General features: G+C 36.1%; 1 protein-coding gene across 1 annotated transcript; it reads right to left on the reverse strand.

Annotated features, from left to right (window-relative positions):
- Positions 1-6,219: 6,219 nt before the first annotated feature.
- On the reverse strand, positions 6,220-11,925 carry LOC110648059 (protein RMD5 homolog). Its single transcript, XM_058151321.1, has 3 exons — positions 11,910-11,925; positions 8,899-10,067; positions 6,220-6,785 (listed from the first exon to the last, which is right to left on the reverse strand). The coding sequence occupies exons 2-3, from the start codon at positions 10,051-10,053 to the stop codon at positions 6,354-6,356; spliced, it is 1,587 nt and encodes a 528-aa protein (XP_058007304.1). The 5' UTR covers positions 10,054-10,067; positions 11,910-11,925; the 3' UTR covers positions 6,220-6,353.
- Positions 11,926-24,389: the final 12,464 nt, after the last annotated feature.

Genomic DNA, 24,389 nt, shown 5'->3' on the forward strand with positions numbered 1-24,389 from the left:
ACACTCTAGTGTTTATGCTATGCACCCGGGGAGCACAAAAATATATAATGATTTGAAGCCTCATTATTGGTGGCCTGGTATGAAGAGAGATATAGCTGACTATGTGACTAAGTGTTTGACCTGTCAGCAAGTTAAAGCAAAACATCAAGTTTCATCAGGATTGTTGCAGCCTATAAGCATACCTGAATGGAAATGGGACCGGGTCACTATGGATTTTGTTAGTGGTCTACCCCTCACCCAAAGGAAGCATGATGCAGTATGGGTGATAGTGGATAGATTGACGAAGTCAGCACATTTTCTGCCAGTTAGGATTGACTACTCACTGGAGAAGCTAGCAGAATTGTATATTAGTGAGATAGTTAGACTGCATGGAATCCCACTTTCCATCATATCTGACCAAGACCCAAGGTTTACATCGAGATTTTGGAAAAAGTTGCAAGAAGCCTTGGGCACACAACTCCGTTTTAGCATGGCTTTTCATCCTCAGACGGATGGACAGTCAGAACGAGTAATCCTTGTAAACCTAAGAACTAATTGAATTTTCGTAATTAAAAAATTGAAATGATAGTAATAATGTGAATTATGTGATAGATCCTGGAGGATATGCTAAGGAGTTGTATCATTGAGTTTGAGGGGAGCTGGGATAGATATCTCCCACTGGCAGAATTCGCATACAACAATAGCTACCAAGCTAGCATCCAAATGGCCCCATATGAAGCACTGTATGGGAGAAAATGTAGAACTCCAGTGTGTTGGACTGAATTGGGCGAAGATAAGCTAGTAGGACCAGACCTGGTGAAACAGACTGAGGAGAAAGTGAAGATAATCAAAGCTAACCTGAAGATTGCCTCCGATAGATAGAAGTCTTATGCCGACCTGAAGAGAAAAGAGATAGAGTATGCAGTTGGTGATAAAGTGTTTCTCAAAGTCTCACCATGGAAGAAAGTACTGAGATTTGGAAGAAAGGGTAAGTTAAGCCCTAGGTTCATTGGCCCATATGAAGTCATTGAACGTGTGGGACCAGTGGCCTATCGGCTAGCTTTACCACTAGAACTGGATAAAATACACAATGTATTCCATATTTCTATGTTGAGAAGATATCGCTCAGACCCTTCACATGTCATTTCCATGGAAGAGATTGAAATCCAACCGGACTTGACATACACAGAAGAACCTATACAAATCCTAGCTCGGGAAGTGAAGGAACTGAGAAATAAACAAATTTCACTGGTGAAAGTGCTTTGGAGGCACCACAACACTGAAGAGGCAACTTGGGAAAGTGAAGAGATAATGAGGCAACAGTTTCCTCAACTGTTTGCATCAGGTAAATTTCGAGGACGAAATTTTTCAATCGGTACAGACAATTTTGGCCCGTTAAGCTAAACGGAGGGCATTTTGGTCATTTCGTTTTCAGAGATGATTTATGACCAACTTGTCCAGTTAAATAAATAATTTATATAACATAAAATATGAATAAATGTTGTTAAAAATTTAATTGCAATTAAATAGACAAGAAATGAAAAGAAAATGAAGGAAAATGGACTTATGACATCATAATGATGTCATTAAAGTTCTCCCACCCAACCCAATGTTGACACATGGCATAACTATATTTAAAAGAGACAAATGGGCTGAAAAATGAGAGAAAAACCAGATTTCTCATTTCTTCTTTCTTCCTTGCCGTAAGCCTCCACCACCCTAGCCACCATTTTCAAGCTTTTTCAAGCTTGATTTCACCAACTTCTACACAACTAAAGCCTAAACTCTCAACACAAAAATTTGTTCTATCATCTTGGTGATTCTTGTGGAAGCAAAAAGAAAAGGAAAACAAGAATTTGAGCAAGTGGGAAATTCACTCCATTAGAGGTTAGTGACTTAAATTAGATTTTCTCTTTAAATTCATGTTGAAGGAGCATGATTGAGTGAAAAAAGTGCAAAGAAATTTAATAAATATTATGTGTATGCCCATCCTATAATTTTGGCAGCCATGGATGTGGTAAGGTTTTGATGATTTTCATTGAGCTAAAATGGTAATAGGGCTGCCTTAACAATAGTCTCTCAAGTAAAATGATGAAAGGCTAGTTAAATGCAAGATTGGAGATGATAGAGTTAGGGTTTGAGTATAAAATAAAGACTTTGAACATGTAATGGTGAAAGTGAATTTTAACGGTCAATTAGTGACCCTTTAGTGATGTGTAAACAAGAAATGAAGTGGTTTGTGTAGTGGGAATTGAGATTAGTGTGGCTGCCCTTGGTGACCTGCAGAATTGGACATGAGTCCAGCAGGTTTGGGCAGCAATAACTTGAACTATAGAGGTCCAATTGGTACAAGGCCAATTGGACATGAAACTAGACACATAATGTCACAACTTTAGTGAAGAAACCATGCCCAGAAAACCAAACCAAGTTGACCAAAAGTTTTCCCTAATCCGGGTGACCTGCAATCTGCCTGGGCAAAATGACCAAATGAACAGTGTTTGGTCATTTGGCCATAACTCAATGTAGAAAGGTCCAATTGACCTGAAATTTTACCAGCAACAAGCTGAGATATAGATCAACAACTTTCATGAAGAAATCTGACCCAAATTATGACCATAACCTAGTCAAATTACAACCAAACTTAGGTTACCAAATCTGGCAGAACCAGTTTTGCCCAGAATTTTGGAATCTGTCCAATCCGGCCAGTTATGGTGTTTAGGCCATAACTTTAGCTACAAAACTCCAAATGGAGTGATTCAAAAAAGGAAATTCAACTAGATAAAATAAGGAACAACTTTCATGTTGATTATTTTTCCAAATTCCCACTGCAAAAGTGACTAATGGAACAGTAAACCCAAAGCTTGAAAACTGAAAATTCTATCCAATTTACATTAAGCTTAGAGATGGTATTGGCAACAAATACCAACAAGTTTAAAGTGCAAAATGTGGTATGTTGATGATATTTAAAATAATTTACCTATTACCAATGCAAAAGTCAACATTTTGGTTGACCAATGAAATGAATAGTAATCATAAAAATTCAATTTCAAAGAATTACATAAATGAAAAGTGTTAAATGCCCTAGCAGGCCTAATGTGATTGGCTTGGATAGGTTGGCATGCCAATAGGGTTCTGTTAGCAGTACTGCATATGGCTTCATGCCATTCTGTATTTCAGGGCTTTCCATGCCATTCTGTGACATAATAGCCTTTGGCTATGATATTGAGTTGTTATACTCGGGTTTAATCCCCGATAATTATTACAGCTTATTAGCTGTTTTGTTGCACACCGGGAGACACAATGTGACCGATGGTGTGATGGTCCGAGGTACTTAGTACCCAGTACCAGTTTACCCTTTTATCCAGTCCAGTCAACTAGTATAGGTTACTCGGGCAATGTTAATAAATCTTACCAAACTTTAGTCGAATAATATTGCAATAAATATTTGAAATTAAGTCTACAAAAAAATGTAAACATACATTCTGCATACATGTTTTTATTTTATTTTATTTTATTTTATATTGTCACCACTAAGCAGAATTGCTTAGCGCGTCGCTTTTGCCACGCGCAGGTACTGGAGACATAACTGGGGAGTCCAGCAGACTTTATACAAGGTGAGTTTTCATATCTGCACTCAGAGTTCAAAGTCACCTCACAATTGCAGTGCATTGGTAGGACATTGGGCTACCTAAGTCTTTTGTATTTGTAAACTTTTGTTATGTATATTATAAACTCATGTAATCATATTTTTGCTGTAATTACCTATGAGCTGTGTTCAGAAATAAATATGAGTATTTCTCATTGAATTGGGTGTGATATGAGATGAATGTAAATTTTGAGATACTGAATTGATTTGAGAAATTATTGAAAAATGTTAGTGGTTGACTGAGATTGAGATTATAATTATATTGGAAGTGTTTTTAAACAGGTTCAGAAGAACTATTTTCCAATTTATAGCCGGCACGCCGGATTTTCTATAAAATTTGCGAAAAAATTTAGATTTATCAAAAATTATAAATAAATGAATAAAAAGGGATTAATTGAAATTGAAACATGAATTGGTGTTCCGACACACTGAGTGGCATAACTTGCTCGGCTACACTGTAGACGGGTAAGGGGTGTCACATTTATATTCCCTAACTAATATGTAAATACGTGAATCCACTGATTTTGACTTGGGTTCACTTACTTTATTTGAGTTATTTGATTTTCACAGTTTTAATTTTAATACGCCCCTAACTTGACCACTAGCATTTAATGACCTCTTGTAACAATGTAACAAGACCCTTGAAAAAGATTTTCATGACATAACTCTTGCAAAAATGCATAAGTTCGCAACAATTTTTAAATTAGCATTTAGTATTTTAATTATAGTTAAAATATTAATTTTTTTTATTTATACTATTTAGTAACATAGTGTTTATATTAGTGTTTAAAAATTGAGGAAGTGATTTATAAAACGTTATTCGTTCTAATTTTTAGAGATTGAAAGAGTATTTTCACTATTGTAAAGAAATAACACTACTATTTTTATATTTAACAGCTAATTTAATAACTATTTTTATCGACTACTTTTGTTTCAAATTATCATACAAACAGCTAACCATTAACATAAAGTATCTTAACTAGGGGTGGCCACGGTCCTATTTTGAACTGAGACCGAACTAAAATCGATTTGATCAAAACTAGACTGAAACCGGTCAAAACAGAAACCGGCTTTGAATTGGGACAAAATCACCCTTTTGCGATTTGATTCAGGTTCATATTTTTTAGAAATCATGAACTAGCAGTTGCAAACCGGATTGAACCAATGATTTCAAACCGAAACAAACCAGTGATTTAAATAAAAAATAACTCAATAAATACCTCACCTCACTCCTAATTCATCGATATAATATTAAATTCTCTATATAATTATTCTCTACACTCACTTTAATTTTCAATACTTTCTCAATTTCCCTATTTTATTATTTTATACGCTCATTAAAATTTTCAATATTATCTCAATTACTTTGTTATTATTTTATATCCTCAATAAAATTTCTAATACCCTCTATTTTATTTTTTTTTTCTCTTTTATGCTGTTTTTTAATTATCAAATTTTATCATAAAATTATTAGAAAAAGGTAAGTAAAAGAAATGAAAACTTTGATTCCTCTAAATTCTAAGAAGATACGAAGGCAAAATTAAGTTCATGCACTTTTCTTTTATTTCCTTTAAGAAAAATTAATTTCATCTCTATTTCTTTTTTAATCAAGTCTAAATCTGTTTTTATTAAATTTTTCTTAAAGATAAATTAATTTTATTCTTTTTTTTTCTTATTTTATTTTAATTGAAAGATTTACCAGAAAAATTAAAATTTTTATAACTTAATTCAAATTAATAAACTTTTTCTTTCAATTTTTTTCGTCCAAACCACACTTAAGCTGCCTCTAAACAGCCCTCTAAACTGTTTTGAATCGTCCTTCTTTAATTTGAACCATACGTCAAATCATTTTAAATCGGGCTGAAACCAGAATGGCGATTTAGAAATCGTCTCTCAAACTTTTTCATAGCGATTTGGTTAAAATTCATGATTTCATTGAACTTGTGATTCAAAAACCATAACTAGCGATTCTTAAATCGAGACAACCCTTAATCTTAATAACTATAAAAACAATTAATATTATTGCACAGATCTTAAGGCACAAGCTAACCTTTATGATAACCTATGCCCACTTACCTAAAATGGAATTTCACCTTACAAAAGTAAATATATGTATATTCACCAATAATTCAATCACTTACTCTCACATTGATAGATGGCACACATCTATTGGAAAAAGATACCTATGAGGGATAGTATTCATTTATTCTTTTTCTTACTCCTTACATTTATTTTCCTCCTCCCCTATTCTCTTTACACTTTTTTCATGGTCACCCTATTTCTAGAACTAATCTCCTTTTTGACTTAAACGTCAAAGGGTTCTCATCGAGGGTGAATGTGAACCTTTAACTCATTTATCATTGATTTTCCATGTGCCCTAGCTGAGACAAAAATAGAATCCCTATTTAAGAAGCTAGGATAAAGTCTAGTTGAATTGGTATTGATTAAATATTTAAATTATTTACATATTTAAGTTAAATTTAAATATGAAAAATAACCTCAATTGAGTTTTAAGTAGAGTTGAGTTTGAATACTATATATATATATATATATATATTCTTTTCTTTAATTTACATAAGAAAAAGAAGCAAATATCCAGCACAATAGATTCATGTGTGCCAAGCCTATTTGCCACCATTATTCAACATAAACCAAATTATAATCCTATCTTCAGGAAATAAAGTAGAATTTATGGACAATAAAAAAAAAATAATTTACTCTGCATCCCTTAGACCAGCAAGAAAATTACTGGTATTAAAGATAGCCGTTCAATGAACCCATACTTGGAAGCCGCTCCCCATGTGACGGACGCAGAGGTTGTGTTATGATGACCTCCGTTGCCTCTCGTACCACCACCTGCAGCCAAAGCACCGCCAGCAGTTCCTACGATAACACCACCACCAACTACAACACCTCTACCTTGAGTGCCAGTACCTACACCTCCGCTGCTACCACCACTACCACCACCTTTAGCACCCCGACCAACGCTACCTCCTCCACTGCCACGACTACTACCGCCACCACCACCACCACCACCCCTGCCACCTCCACCTCCGCCTCCGCCCCTTTGAGCAGCTGCTGAATTTACCATCAAAGCAATGAGTGCGACCACAAGAACCATCATTGCTATGTTTCTTCCTGAGATCTTCTTCATCTTCATCTTCATATTTGGAGACCAAACGCAGATAAATCAAGAACTCAGAAACCAAGAAAGCTTATGTATATACTTTTTGATGAAGAACATTTTTTCATTTGGAATAATACAGGAACAAGATAATTAAATCTCCGGGAGCTATGAAATGCTTACATGGGAGATGAAAGAATTGATAGAGAGAAAATGTTATCAAGCGAGGTCGAATCAAGGTCAAAAAAGACAAGTCACTGACAGAGAATCTTCCAAGAAGCAAAGAAAAATTTAATTGATCTCTACATGTGTTCCGATAGAATTGAAGAGAATGAGGGGATTTCTTTTTCTTTTTCTATCAAGATATGAATGGTAAGGAGCACTACAAGTCTACCTCACACCAGCAATGATTAGGATTATGAATTGGACCACTGACCTTATTGGACCACTGACCTTATTGCACCAGGGCCTAATTAATTGTCTTGTTCCTACCTAGTGCGTAGACAACTTGAACAAGCAACTTGAAGTTTCTCATTAAAATCCATCATGAATCACAATGCTACAATTGATACAATGAAATAAATACTTTCTTATGAAAAATTCTAACAAATATTATGACGACCCTCTTCCACTTAGTTTTTTTTACTAAATACCACTCTTTTTATTTTTAGTGTACGATGATATAATATTTATATTAATATTTAAAAATTAATAATATATTTCATAAAAAAAATTACCCTTCTTAATTTATAAAAATTAGAAGGATATTTTAATTAATTAATAATAAACAACTAATGAGTAATATTTAATAATTAAATAACTATTAAATCAACTAATATTATTTAATATAGCGTAACTATTCCCATTTTACAGCGAACAAAGGCTCATAGAAAGTATACTAATTGAAGATTTTATAATAGCTAGTGTATGTAAATTTTGTAAAACTAGCTATAAAAAATTATTAAAAATTGATAAATGAAAAGATTTTTTTTTATGCGGTAATTTAAAATTTTCACGTATGTTAAATTATATCTCATTTAATAAAAATGGGCATCTTGTTAAGTCTTCCATTTATCGGTTTAGTGCTTACCATTGCTAAATCCCACCAATTCAGCAACCCTAAAACCTCAATCTCTCCAAAAATTCCAGCCAAACCATAAACTAAACCCTCGAAATGGCCTTAAGAATCCAATTATTATGTTCTAATTCCCTCTCTCCACTCCGAAAATCCCAATCCTATCCCTTTCCAACTGCAACCCATTTCACCTACAGACTCAGAACCCAAATCCCATGCACCGATAATAGCACCAGTGATGCTGATCTTGCATCAGATTTGGCTACAGAAGTGGCAAAGATAAACGCCCCTTTGGCGCAAAGAGAAGAGGCCATGAAGAAGAGTAAAGAATTATTATTCACTGAGCTCTGCCACTATTTGGCTATGGAGAAGGAGGAAGTGAAGAGGAAATGGAGCAAACTGGATCAAGAGGAGAAGTGGGTTATGATTAAGGGATTTGTTAATGAGTGGGGTGTCAATTTTCATCCCTTGTCTGCTAAATCTGTTAAAGAAATGATCGAAGAGCATTTGATTGAAGAGAAGCCATCTTCAAATCCTTCTCCGCTATTTCCTGGTTTGAGGAGAATAATGGGGTTTTCTCAAACTGGGTGAACTTGGTTTAATATGATTTGGGTCTGTAATGTAATTATAGGAATTTAATTGGAATACTACTACGTCCTTTGTTTGTTGCTAATTTGATGGTAATTGAATATTGAGTTTCAATTTCAGCCCACCCAACTTTCCCCTTCAAATTATTTCTTCTTTCTTCATTAGAGAAGTTGTTTTTGTAGTCTGTTTGCCTTATTTTTCAGATAAGGTCAGTGGAGAGATGAAATTTATGGCTGGTTTAACTTTTAAGTTATAAATAGCTTAACTGGTTCATTGCACTCACCTCTATTTTATGTATAAACATGCCTGTATTTAGTATTGATGCAACTGAATGAAACAAAATCAAGAGAATCGAAAAGAATGTCTATATACAGTATTCAACCCAAGAAACTAAATCGATATTAATTCACCACCCACCCACCAATTCCACTGAACAGTTCCTACAAAGCATCAGAAATATAGCTGCCTGCATTGTGCAAACGATACCTGAGTTGGGCAGTAAGGACACTTGAATGTCCGTGAGCTACCTTTAGACATTTTGGTGATTGATTGCTTGCAGAGAACATGCAGACATGGCATCAGCATTGGTGGATTATCTTCACTGCCTTGTTCCCTACTCACAGGACAAACAAAAATCGAATGGAACTGATATTCTTTTCCCAATTCCACTGGCACTGGGAGTTGTTTCATTGCCTGCCACTCTTGCCTCTTTGCAGCCATTACATTTGCCAGCTTCAAGAGAGTTGGCAACCCCTCAATCCCAGCTGCTATTGTCAAGCTCAATGGGTTCCCGTATGACTGTCCTACAAGATTGCAGAAATCCCAAGTCAGCTCCTCTGACAACTTTACCCAATGGGTTGGAGCCAACAACATAGAATGAGGATTGCTTTCAAGCTTCCCCATCCAACAGATGCAAACTATGAGCTTCTGAATTTCTTTCATATGGAGTGAAGCAAAAGGAGAAAGGAACTTTCTGGCATAATTAAGGGCAGCAGCACGATTTCCTCCCTTCAAAATCTCCGCAAACTGCAGGTGATGAATTTTAAGCTCCAGATTTGAACCATTCAGCTGGAGCTTTTCACGGTTGGTGGAAGCCCATTTAAGGGCAGGCTCAAGGTTTTTAACCTTAATAGCATCAAGTATTTTATGCAATTCCAAGAATTGAGATCTTAAGGCTGTTGCTTCTGGTTCTCCAGCCTCATGTATTAGGCAATCCCCAAGATCAAAGAGTCCTTGCCGGTAAAAATGGCTTCTTATTATCTGATTCACTATATGGAAGTCAAAGTCAAAATTTCTGTAACTCTTGGATATGTCAGGATTGAAAGTTTTTTCAAGGACTTTTGGGTACTTGCTAAGATCAATGTTTAGTTCTTTCAGTGATCCTTCTAATTGGCTTAGTGGACTAATTGCATTTAGCCTATCCTTTAGCTCAGTGAGGATGGATTTCTGATCAACAGGAGACATGGGACCTTGAACTGACTTTATGTTTGCCAATGCTTGTTCAATTTCATGACTGACCTGATCAATTACCTCTTGAGACTTGGATGATGACAGTTTTTGCTTCTTAGCAACACGCTCAAATGTATCTTTTACAGTACTCAGCTGTTGCTCAAATGCATCTTTTACGGTGCTCAGCTCCATTCCTGCAGAAAACCCTAAGGCAACACAATAAGACATGAAAAAGAGCATAAGCAATGGAAATTCTAAAAAAAAAAAAGCTATCGAATAACAGGAAACCAATAGATTAAAGTAACAATAGATCAGACATGCTAATGAACAACAGACCATAAAGCCATCATATTACAAAATTTTACTTATTAAAAAGAAAGAAGTGATGATATGAATGCACGTGAAACAACTACCACTAGGCTGAGCTTTGACTAAATCACCTGGCGTTCACTTCAAGCTTCTAATAAAAATTTCAAGCTCCAGCTCAAAATTCCAAATATGAAAGAAAAATGAACATATCACAAAATTACCTCGCAAATGCAATATGGCATTATGACATGACTCTGCTTATATCAGAGAAAAGCTCATTCCAAAGAAATAGTTAAAGGATAGTATATAATATGACAGTACATCAGAGAAGTAGAATAGTAAATAAATGGCACTCTGCTCTGTCATGTTTTAATACTCAAAGAAGGAATTATTAATAATTTTATCTTATCAAGCAAAATCCTTGTGTTTTTTAAAACTGACTATGCTTATCTTGCTATCCTTCACACCCACAGAAATGGAAGAAAGACAAAAAAAAAAAAAAAAAAAAAAAAGGAAAAATGACCTCCAGCAAGGCATTAACCACTTTAAGGAACTTAGGAGAAGGCATTAAGAAGTTTCAACCTATCTTTGTTTTCCAAAAGTTGTTCCTAAACAAGTTCAAAATGATTCATGACATTGTTCACGTTATACAGCAAGGATATTTCTGCTTTTGAATTTTGGAAATTAGGTGAATCCAACCCATGAACATGCAATCAATCTTGGTTACTAATCCTTAAGTCCAAGTAACATAGAATTCTTGGCCCAAGAAATGCCTTTCCTATCTTTAGCGTGTTTTGTTTTCATTGAGTGACATATATGATCATAACACGTTTATAGTCACAGAAACTAAGATTAATAACTAAAATTTAGTGAAACAACAATGCATATTGTGCTACCAGATCTTTTCTGTAATGAAAATGAATTATAATGTCACTAGGCAATAAACAAGGAAAATCATGAGTTGAGACATCTACCGGTAAGCAAATCCAAAGTTAGTTAACCTGCACACCAAATTCCACCACTTGTAGAGAAGTGATCATGAATAGTTATGAGACCCTTATCACACTCTTACTGCCAATAAAAATAAATGCAATCATGGCAAAACAAAGCTATCTATTAGATTAAACACAAATGGGCAAACGTGCAACTTTCATCAGACTAAACACAAGCAAGCATATCATTACTGAGAGGGAAAAAAAACATAACTGGGTAGCTTCAACATACAATTATAGAATTTAAGATTTAAACAAATGGGTATATAGAATAAACTACACTCAACTAAGCTCAATTACAACTAGCTCCATGCTAACCACTAATTATATCAATTTTATTTAGAAAATTAAGCCAAAAACAAAAAAGAAATGCAAGAATTGTATATTCCATTTGTTTCCTTCATTTTCTCAGGCCAAACGAAGAAAATTAACAGGAATGCTCAAAGTTGTCATCACAGAACACTAAAATGATATACAAATCTATTCCAATTGAACTAAAATCTCATATTCGATAGGCTGATAGATACAATGTAATGAAACAATAAATCATAACACACAAAATTCAGATAATCAGAATTCTCTTTCGCTCTCGCTCGATCATTATATAAAATTTTTAAAAAAAAAAACTGAAAAGTTGAGGTAAGAATATGAAATAAGATACCTGAAATTGAACACCAAACTCGATTTTTAGATACAAAATAAGCAAAAAAAAAAAAAAAGGCGATAGAAGAGAAGAGATTGAATTACTTGAGAAACAGAGAGAGAGAGAGAGAGAGAGAGAGAGGAGAGAGAGTGTTAGACGGACTCCAGTGCACCTGTGGTTTACTTATTGGACTGGATTGCCGGTATTTATATTTATATATAAAATAATTATATAATAAAATATAATTAAAATTTAACTAGACTAAATTAAATTATAAAATTAAATTTTATATTTTAAAAATTAAATTAAAATAAATAAAAAATTAAATCAAATCAAACCACTTTATTTTAATTTAGTTTTATTTAAATTCATTAATTTTAATTTTTAATTAATTTTTTAATTTAGACTTATTTTTAAGTTATTTGATTTAATTTTAACTTTAATTTAAACCTAATAAATATTAACCAATAAAATTAAATAATTTATATATATATATAATTCATAAATTCTTCGTAAAAATAAATCAATTTAAAAATTAATTCAGTTCGATTTAAATATATAAAATTACTATTTAATTTGCTTTAACCGATTTTTTTTCTTTAAAATCGAATCAAATAGAAATAATCAAAATTTTTATAATATAAAATCGAATCGAACTGAATTATTTAAAAAATCGAATCGAATTACCAAATTAAAATAGTTTAATTTAATTTTTTTAGTTTAAACTAAATAATGTTCACCCTTTAAAATATATATTAGAAACGCTATTCGCTATTGTTTAAAATAATATTTATTTTATTAGTTTTGTAAAGATTTTTTTTTTTGTGAAGTATACTTTTCATATTGATATAAATTTTTATGTAACAATGTTTTATAAAAATAAAATATTACTTCACTTAAAATTTATGAAATAAAATGTGTAAATTTTACAACTCTTCAATTTGTGAAATAAAGTAATTTTACTTTATTTATATTTCACTTATTTAATTTTTTGAAATGGCTCATTATATTATAAATTATAAACTTAAGAATGAATTTATCTACAAAAACTTGTTAGTGACAGAAATAGAATGTTGTTAAAACCATAATAATTTTAATAGAGTTTTTATTTTTATATAACTATGCTCTTCACAGATGTGGAATCTCGAAAGACTGATCCATTGAGCACCTTCCAAGGGTGGTGTCACAACCCAACCTATGGGCTGGATCGACACTAGGATCTGAGCCAGCCTAAAGCTCCCAATGTCTGTAGTAAGCCTAACTATTCCTCAACCCAATCCTAAGGCCCATTTGGGCCTAATTTCAAGAATTTAACCGGACATACTTCGGTCATAAAATGGACCATACAATTAGGAGTTTTTGACTCGCCTGACCTGTAAACACAATATATAATAATTTGGGGAGCTCAACTCTCTTAATCCAACCTCTGTCAGCGAGTGTCTCTCAAGCCAGACTTTCGCTTAATAAACCAAATGCGAGGGCCAGGGAGTGTCTCTCAAGCCGTGCCTACTCCGACTTATCCATAAAGGATCGGGACCTAGCGAGTGTCTCTCAAGCTGTGTCTATCCGTCTTATCCATATCCAATACCACACACCACACGCACGCCAATGCACACACTGCTCCAAATTACCATAAACAACAACCGTGGCACTTCATTAATTAAGAATGCATTATAAAACGTGCCTAGTGTTTAACTACATTGATACATATTTATAAGTGATACATGGGCATGCTTGAACATATAATAATATTGAAATTATAATTAAAATTAATATTTTACTCACAGACTTAAACCGAAATCACTGCGGCAGCTGGATGGAAGACCTGACAAATTTCATTGCAATTATTTAATATATTTGACTCAATACAAGTTTGAAAAATATCAAAGACACCTTAAGTCATGCTGAAAATCCGATAGAGTCTCCCTTATACCTAGGACCTACCCAATTCAAAATGCACTTGTATATCCACAAATCACACATCCACAACTCAATCACATCACATGGCCCCTCCTGGGCCTACCCAAATAGTCAACAACTATAATTTGAAAAATTATAATTTAATTCCTACAATTACCCCTTTTTGTAAAAACTACCCAATTAAGCTCTAAAAATTCTAAAATTTTGTCCTGCGATTCTTAGCAATATTATTAAGCTAATGCAAAAAAAATTATATTTTTCTAACCTATCACGAATATTTTATAGATTTTTAATCAAAATTAGGCACTAGATAATTAAGAAAAATGAGGGTTCGGGTTTACCTATGCTAATTCTGACCCTGGAGACGCATCTAGGACATCTGAAAATCGTGGGATAGCCTATACTCTCAACCCGGTTCTGAAACTTTCCCGATAGTCTGTCTGTCCGGCCCAAAATTTTAGATCCAAGCAACCATCGAATTTCCGCGAAGTGAATGTACCTATGCAAAGCCCACAGAATGTACCTATGCAAAGCCCACAATACATGGGTTAGTATATAATTTTTATGAAATTTTCTAAACTCATTTAATGCTCGAAAAAATACTGCGAAGTTTCGCGGGATCCACCAAAAAATTGTGTCGAAAAAATTTAAAATGGGTATTGCCATGAAGTTCTCGACAAGTGGAGCACTCCGGTACTCTCGGATTTTTGGTGAGGTTTACAGTTTTTGAGAAATCTAGCGCAAAAGTCAAAATAGGCTAAAACTTTCTGAGCAAAAATTGGACAAACTGCTGAATGGATTTTTGTGTTCTTGGTGTCTATAGAAAACTCTCGAGGTGTAGATGTGTTTTGGTATAAGACCCGGTCCGATTGGTAGCCGGATTGGTCGGAATTGGCCCGAGAAGTCGAAGAGGAGCGCTGCGCGCAAAAGGGGAGAAAGGGAGAGTTTTCCGGCGATCTAGAGGGTGGTCTGTGGTGAGGAAGGGTGGAGGTCGTGTGCCGGCTTGAGGGGGAGGGCTGGGTGGCAGCAGTCAGCGGTAAGGAGGAGAGAGGAAAGAGAAAACGGGGAGAGAAGAAGAGAGGGTTGGCGCAACGCGGGAGGAAGAAGAAAAAGATAGGGCTAATTCGATCTGACCAATCCGACTCGATTCGGTTTGATTAGATCGGTCCAATTTAGAATACCCAAAATTAAATTTTTACTCTGTCCTGGGACAAAAAATGAGGCTCAAAAATTTCAAAAAAATTTCAAAAAACTCAGAAAAATTCATAGAGTCTAAATATATTTTTAGTATTGCCACGTAGTCTTTAAAAAAAATTTTAAAAATCATCAAAGTTTTATATTTTTGAAAAATCGAACCCAATTTCAAAAATTTGAAAAATTTCAAATAATTTTCCCAAAATTTAAATAAAATAAAATATTAATAGTTATCCATAAAATAATAAATTTAAAAATTAGGGATGTTACATTCTTTCCCCCTTACAGAAAATTCATCTTCAAATTTTTACACCAGGAAGAATGAAAGAACAGAATTACACATTGAACAAATAAGGGTACTTGCTATGCATGTCCCGCTCTGACTCCCAGGTGCATTTTTCTACTGATTGGCTCCTCCACAACACCTTAATCATAGGGATCTATTTCGACCTTAGTTGCCTCACTTGGTAGTCCACTATGGCTACTAGCTGCTCCTCAAACGTCAAGTCTTCTTTCAGCTCTATTGTATCCGGTTGTAGCACATGAGAGGGATTTGGTATGTATTTCCTGAGCATGGAGATGTAAAATACAGGATGAACATGAGAAAGGTTAGGTGGTAACTCCAACCGATAGGCAACTACTACAACTCTATCAGTAATCTCATAAGGTCCAATATACCGAGGTGCCAACTTGCCCTTCTTTCTAAATCTCATGACTCCCTTCATTAGAGAAACCTTCAGGAATACGTAATCGCTACTGCAAACTCTACATCCCTCCGTCTGGGATCTGCATAACTCTTCTGCCTACTGAAAGCTATTTTTAATCGTTCTCTGATTAAAGGAACTATCTCTGAAGTGTATTGTACTAGGTCTACATCATGCACCTTTGCTTCTCCCACTTTCGTCCAATACAGAGGAGACCTACACTTTTTGCCATACAGCGCCTCATAGGGTGCCATCCTGATACTAGAATGATAACTGTTGTTGTAGGCAAACTCTACCAAGGGTAACTGATCATCCCATTGACCTCCAAAATCCAGAACACACATACGAAGCATGTCTTCTAGTGTTTCAATTATCCTTTTGGACTGCCCATCTGTCTGAGGATGGAAGGCGATACTAAAGTTTAACTGCGTGCCAAGTGCCTCTTGCAGCTTTCTCCAAAACTTAGAAGTGAATTGGGGCCCTCTGTCAGATATTATGGAAGCAGGAACTCCATGCAATCTGACTATTTCTCGAACATAGAGCTTGGCGTATTGTGCAACAGAATAGGTGGTTCTCACAGGCAAGAAATGAGCTGATTTAGTCAGACGATCTATAATTACCCATATCGAATCATATCCTCGCGTGGTATGAGGCAACCCAGTTACAAAATCCATAGTGATCATTTCCCACTTCCATTCTGGGATAGGGAGCTTTTGCAGATTGCTTGACGTCCTCTGATGTTCAAACTTCATCTTCTGACAAGTTAAGCTCTTGGACACAAAGTCAGCTATGTCTCTCTTTATGCCATTCCACTAGTAGCTATCTTTCACATCATGGTACATCTTGGTGGAGCCTGGGTGGACATTGTACAGTGTATATTGTGCCTCTTACATGATTTCATTCCTGAGATTGTTCACGTCGGGCACACATATCCTGGAACCTTGCATAAGAGCTCCATCATTGGCAAATCCAAACTCACTACCTTCACCCTGCTGTACTCTTTCTATAATCTTCATCAATTGCGGGTCTCTGTGCTGGGAAACTCTGATTTTGTCTCACAGGTCTAGTCTCACTAAAAAATGGGCCAACAATACCCCCTTATCTAAAATATCTAAGATCAAACCTTAATCCATCAACTCATGTACTTCTTGAATCAACGGTCTCTTCTCCGTTGATATGTGCGCCAAACTGCCAGAAGATTTTCTGCTCAGAATATCTGCTACTATATTGGCCTTCCCAGGATGGTACTGGATGATATAATCATAGTCTTTCAGAAGCTTCATCGATCTCCTCTATCTCAAGTTTAAACCCCTCTGTTGGAAGATGTACTTCAAACTCTTGTAGTCGGTGTATATCTCGCACACTTCACCATACAGGTAGTGTCTCCAGATCTTTAGTACAAAGACTACAGCTGCCATTTTCAAATCATGGGTAAGGTAGTTCTACTCATGCCTCTTTAGTTGCCTTAAAGCATAAGTAACTACTTTTCCATGCTGCATCAAAACACACCCTAAGCCAACTCTGGAGGCATCACAGTACATGGTATATCTTTCACCACTCATTGATAATGTAAACACAGGAGCTTCTGGAAGCTCTCCTCATAATCATCTGTCCAAATGAATGGAACATTCTTCCGAATTAACTTAGTTAGGGGAGCTGCTATCCTGAAGAAATTCTGCACAAAACACTTATAGTAGCCAGCTAGGCCCAGAAAACTTTGCACCTCAGTAACTATTGTAGGCCTAAGCCAATCAGTGGGATTCACTTGAATGCCTTCACTAAAAACCTCATGTCCCAAGAATGAGATGCTTTCTAGCTAAAATTCACATTTTGAAAATTTGGCATATAGCTGGTGCTCCCTCAAAGTCTGCAATACCATCTTCAAATGCCACACATGTTCTTCCTCAGTCCGAGAGTATACAAAAATGTCATCTATGAATACGATAACAAAACAATCCAGGAATAACCTAAACACCCTATTCATCAAGTCCATGAAGGCTGCTGGTGCATTAGTGAGTTCAAAAGATATTACCAAGAACTCATAATGACCATATCTTATCCTGAAATACTGTCTTGGACACATCCTCATTCCTGATTCTCAACTGATGGTAGCTTGATCGTAGGTCTATTTTGGAAAAGAATCTAGCCCCTTGGAGCTGATCAAACAGATCATCGATCCGAGGAAGTGGATACTTGTTCTTCACGGTCACCTTGTTCAACTATCTATAGTCAATACACAACCTCAAGGACCCATCTTTGTTTCTCACAAATAGAATAGGAGCACCCCAGGGGGAGATACTTGGATGGATAAAACCCTTGTCCAGAAGCTCTTGTAGTTGCTCCTTCAATTCCTTCAATTCTACTGAGGCCATCCTGTAAGGCGGCATTGATATGGGGTTTGTACCCGACACAATGTTAATGAAAAACTCTATTTCCCTTCCTGGTGGTAACCCTAGAAGCTCCTCAGGGAAGACATCCATAAACTCTCTGACAACATGAACATTCTCAATATTAATACCTTCTACAGATGTATCTCTCACCAATGCCAAATACCCTTGACACCCACGCCTCAACATTTTTCTAGCACTAATTACTGACACTAAGTTATATGGAGCCACGCTCCTGTCACCATCAAAGCTAAACTCTTCCATACCAGGTATATGAAAGTACACCCTTTTGTTCCTGTAGTCTAAAGTGGCATAATGAGTTGCCAACTAATCCATTCCCAAAATTACATCGAAATCCATTACTAGTAGAGGAACCAAGTCTGCTGGGAGGACCCTTCCATCCACTAACACTGGGCTACCCGAAAAAACTATATCCACATCTATGTTGTCACTAAGAGAGATAGCTACAGACAAGGGGCATTCTAAAGTTGTAGGGTTCCTACCCAATCTCATGGCAAAAACAAGGGAGACAAATGAGAGCGTAGCACCCAGATCTATCAAAACACGAGCCTCATAGGAATAGACTAGAAGAATACCTGCCACAACTGCATTGGAAGCCTGAGCATCCTGGTGGGTCAAGGTGAAAATCCAAGCTTAACCCCTACCCTGTATTGTAGAACCTTGAAATTGACTTCTACCTCCTAACCTGCCTCCAAATCCATGTCCTTCTTGTCCTTGGCCCTGTTGGCCACTGAACTGACTACCTGCCATGCTGGAAGTACCAGGATATAATTGACGAAGAACATTTGCAACAGAACCCTGTGACCCCATCTATGGCTCGCTGAACATAGGACATTCTCTAGCAAAGTGACCTTACTGGCCACACCAGAAACATACTCCTGAACTCATCATTCAAGGTCCTAAATGTCCTCTTCCACACTGCATGCAAGGTGCCAAGGAAGATCCTGAACCAGACCTAAAACTGCTGTAACCCGAACTGTGACCACTGCTGGATCCGTACCCTGGTTTGAATCCTCGAGATTTGTGTTTAAAATCACCCTTCTTGTTGTTTTTACTCCTTCCTCTGTAGTGACTTTGGCCTCCACTATCCATGGTACCCATGTAGGGAACACCTGAAGAACCCTCTGCTCTATTCTTCTTTGCCCTTCCACTGTTATCTCCTGTATAGCTAATTTCAATCTGTCAAGCTCGATCAACTACCACATCAAAAGACTGATTAGACATCATAGCCAAGTTTGCATACCTCCTGTCCAGCCTCTTTAGGAACCTCTTTACCTTCATACTTTCTGTAGCCACTGCTGTGGGAGCATACCTACTTAGTTCCAAAAATTCTGTAGCATATTCATCTGTGGATCTGCCATTCTGCCTTAAGGCCTCAAAGGCCCACTGCTTTTGATCTCTGAAGCTTTCTGGCACAAACCTGTTGATGAACAGTTCCATAAACTGGGTCTAAGATAATCCCTCAATACGAGGTAGTACATAGCCTGTCATCCACTGCCTTGGCACTGGCCCCAATAAATGCTACACACACTCTATAAGTCTCTTATCAGTTAACTGCAACTCCATCCCTGCCTATTTGTAGGAGTCCAAAAATCGATAGGCATCATTTAACACATCATAAGTACCAGGCACAAACTTCTTAAAATTAATCATTTGTTTGTAAGGTTCCCCTCTTGGTGTGGCGGGCTACTGCTGTTGTAGAGGGTGGATCATATATTGTGCCATCATATCGATGGTTCTCTGTAATCTGGCCAGGGTAGTTGTCATTGGGTCCATAGGACCCTGGGCCACAAAAGACTATTCCTGAACTGGTGGGGGCTGTTCTTCTACTTGAGCAACTCTAGGTCTCCTGCCCCACCTCCTCAGGGCAGGCGCCTCATCTTGTGCCGACACCTCATCTGGCACATATCATTCTGGTGTAGTGGCAGCTCTTTTACTTTTATGCATTGTCCTGAAATTAAACAACATTTGCCCACAGAAATTTAAAACGGCATAGTACACAGCTCTATAGACTCATTTTTACACACAATTATATAAAGCAGAAACTAAAAGCAAAGATGACAATGCAAGGATGAATGGGGACCCTATTCTCCGCATATGACTCCTATTAGACTCTTTTCAAAACTTTAGACCTATACTCCCTATGAATCTGGAGCTTAAGCTCTGATACCACATTTGTCACGACCCAACCTATGGGCCGGACCGGCACAAGGACCTGAGCCAGCCTAAAGCCCCCGAGGCCTGTAGTAAACCTAATTATTCCTCAACCCAATCCTAAGGCCCATTTGGCCCCAATTTTGAGAATTCAACCGGACAGAGTCCGGCCATAAAATGGACCATACAACGGGGAGTTTTTTACTCACCTGACCTGTAAACACAATATATAATAATTTGGGGAGCTCAGCTCACCCTCCATATAATCATAATGCCATAAACTCAATTGGGAGCTCAGCTCCCTCATTCAATCCCAGCAAACATACATCTAACAATTTTACAGATTCAACACAACAATTATAATACAGATCCAAATTAAATAAGTACTTCTAACACATGCGGAGTTCTAGGAGTTAGTAAAATTATACAAACATCATAAATATTAATGGATGACCTGCGAGGGAGAGAGACAGGTTAGAACTCAACAAGAAATCTCTTGTATCCTGGAAAAATAAGGTGAACAGGAGTGAGTGTTTGACTCAGAAAGTAAAATATTAATTTTAACTACAATTTCTATAGCTACCTAAAGCTAATGCATCCTAAAGAGTGGAATGCAACACTATCAAAATTTTCATACACGTCACATCATAACAGCAAAAAGGCAATTTGGAGCACTCACACATCCAATAATATTCAAACAGTACATATATGGGAGCTGATCCCCTATACAGCTCTCTCAATCCAACATCTACCAGCAAGTGTCTCTCAAGCCGGACTTTCATTTAATAAACCAAATGCGGAGGCCAGCGAGTGTCTCTCAAGCCGTGCCTACCACAACTTATCCATAAAGAACCGGATCCCAGCGAGTGTCTCTCCAGCCACGTCTACCCGTCCTATCCATATCCAATACCACACATCACACGCACGCCAATGCACGCATGCTGCTCCAAATTATCATAAACAACAATTATGACACTTTATCAATTAAGAATGCATTATAAAACGTAGTGTTTAACTACATTGATACATATTTATAAGTGATGCATGGCATACTTGAACATATAATAATATTGAAATTATAATTAAAATTAATATTTTACTCATAGACTTAAACCAAGATCACTGTAGCAGCTGGGTGGAGGAGGAAGGCTGTCCTGGCTTACCTGACAAATTGCATTGCAATTATTTAATATATTTGACTCAATACAAGTTTGAAAAATACCAAAGACATCCTAAGTCGTGCCGAAAATCTGGCAAAGTATCCCCTATACTTAGGACCTACCCAACCTGCAAAAGGGTTCAAAATACACTTCTATGTCCACAAGTCACACAACCACAACTCAATCACATCACATGGCCCCTCCTGGGCCCACTCAAACAGTCAACAACCACAATTTGAAAAATTACAATTTAGTCCCTACAATTACCTCTTTTTGTAAAAACTACCCAATTGAGCTCTAAAAATTCTAAAACTTTGCCCCGCGGTTGTTAGCAATATTATTAAGCTAATGCAAAAGGAATTATATTTTTCTAACATACCACGAATATTTTATAGATTTTTAATCGAAATCAGGCACTAGATAATTAAGAAAAATGAGGGTTCAAGTTTACCTATGCCAATTTCAACCCTGGATACGCGTCCGGGACGTCTGAAAATGGTGAGGTAACGTATATTCTCAACCCGGTTCTGAAGCTTTCCCGATAGTTTGTCTGCCCGGCCTGAAATTACGGATCCGAGCAACCGTCAAATTTTTGTGAAGTGAATGTACCTATGCGAAGTCCACAATACGGGGGTTAGTATATAATTTTTACAGAATTTTCTAAACTTATTTAATGCTCGAAAAAACACTGCGAAGTTTCCCGGGACCCACCGAAAAACGGTGTCGAAAAAATTTGAAATAGGTATTGCCGCGAAGCTCTCGATGAGTGGAGCACTCCAGTACTCTCAGATTTTTGGTGGGATTTACAGTTTTCGAAAAATCTAGCCCAAAAATCAAAATAGCTAAAACTTCCCGAGCAAAAATTTGACAAATCACTCAATGAATTTTTGTGTTCTTGATGTTTATGGAAAGCTATCGAGGTGTAGATGTGTTTTGGGATAAGACCCGGTCCGATTGGTGGCCGGATTTGTCACACCTTACCCCTCTGTAAGGCATAACATGTTCCCGTAGAATACTTAATGAACTACCGAACTTCACCTACTGATAATTCACTAAGTACAGTACAAGGGATTTTAAAACTATTTTCTTGCATTTTGGAAGTGGTGAACATTTTGGTAGGAATTAAAAACTATTTATTCAAAATTTAAATACTAATAAAAATTTTTGTTCATTTTAATTTTGCCGCAAATTTTATAAAAATTTTGACAGAGTTCCATTTGTAATTAGAGAAAACAGTTCTTCAAATACCTGAAAAAAACACTTCCAAAAATTTTTCACAACTCCCAACCTCCAATAAACCTCAAATAAACTCAATTCAATTCACTTCAAAATAATTCCACAATCCAATCAAAATTTATCATCACAAAATATTTAATAACTTCATTCACAAGGCATAAAGTATGAAATTCACAAGTACAAATATTAATTTACAGAAGAAAATCCAAAAAATAATATTATTACAATTTATTTACAACTGCTCAACTTTACATTGATACATACAACATTACTATATTTACATCAAAATTAACTACAAGGGTATAAAATAATACCCGTACAAAAAGACCGGTGTAGTTCTCAATTCAATAGCAGCTCACTCTGCTGCTTTCTCCTTGCTCTTATCTGCGACAACAAAATAAGTTATCGCTGAGTATAAAAATACTCAGTGGTGCACAATAAAAATTTGAAACGCAATACATAAATCATTCATTGATGAAACACAATTTAAATATTTCTCAAATTATCAAAGCTCATAATAACACAATTTAGTTAAATAATTTCTTAAACACAGTATTACCAAAATCATACACAACTTAAGCCATGACACAAAATTTTCGATCAATGCCGTGTTGTACACCACGACAAAGCAATCTACAACCCCATTAATCGAAATCAATAAGGGAGGTGGCTAGCTAGCTAATGAGTACTCATCCGATCTCAACCTCAACTGGCAAGCCAGAGAGGGAGGAAAATAAACGATCTTAACCCCGTAAATGGAGGAGGAATAATGTGATACTGTCATGCTAAGTGTGAACACAAAATCAATTCAAAACAATTTATTTAAATAATTTATGAGAAATCTGATCAATTTCTAAAGTCATATTTGCAATTATAAAATGGCAACACAGTGCATAATTAATCACATAAGTTAAATTTTTGAGAATAAAATATTTAAATAAGAATTATTATGCACAGAACTGACGTGAGTCGTCTCTAGGCCTTGACTCAGTCTCTCCGAGCCTCCAAGTCTTTTTCAGCTGAAAAACACAGTTTTATAGTGTTTCAGTACCATATCTTAGCATAAATCCAAAAATAAATTTAACTTCACTTTTACCTAGCTTTATTGTGCTAAACTCTACGTTCTTGAAATTTTTGTGTTTCGGGTTACTATTCAAGTCAATTTGTTGACTTTTTAAGGCTTAATAGGTATGGGAACTCCAACTTCACCCACATACCACATTTTGGTCATTAAATTTGTTGATTTTGGTTATTTTCTCAAAGCTTAAGTCCTTTTGGCAAAATTATCAAATTTTCAGTTTTGGTGCTCCTAGTTGCACTGTTCCATTGGTAATTTTACTGTTGGAATTTGGCAAACCTTCCTTCATAGAAAATGTTCCTTATTGTCTTAAGTTTATTCTCATTTTTGAATCACCCCAATTGGAGTTTTGTAGCTCAAGTTATGGCCATTTGAACCATGGCTGCCGAATTAGAAACAACCCAGATTTTCTGGGCAATTTTGGTGCTGGCAGTTTTGGGTCACCAACTTGAGGTGGCCAAATTACTTGGTTGCTGGCAGAATTTGGACTTGTGTTCTTCATGAAAGTTTTAGATATATATCTTATCTAACCTCTGGTAAAATTTCAGGTCATTTTGACCTGTCTAACTCGAGTTATGACACTGTTCATTTGGTTAGTTTGTACAGTGGTAGACTGCTCTTATCCAACTTTGGTCAATTGGTTCACTAAGTTTTGGTCACTTTTTGGGCATGGTTCCTAAATGAAAATTGTGTCATTTTATGTTTATTTTCATCCCCAATTGGTATATTA

This window comes from Hevea brasiliensis, chromosome 8, assembly GCF_030052815.1.
Source record: "Hevea brasiliensis isolate MT/VB/25A 57/8 chromosome 8, ASM3005281v1, whole genome shotgun sequence".
NCBI lineage: Eukaryota > Viridiplantae > Streptophyta > Magnoliopsida > Malpighiales > Euphorbiaceae > Hevea > Hevea brasiliensis.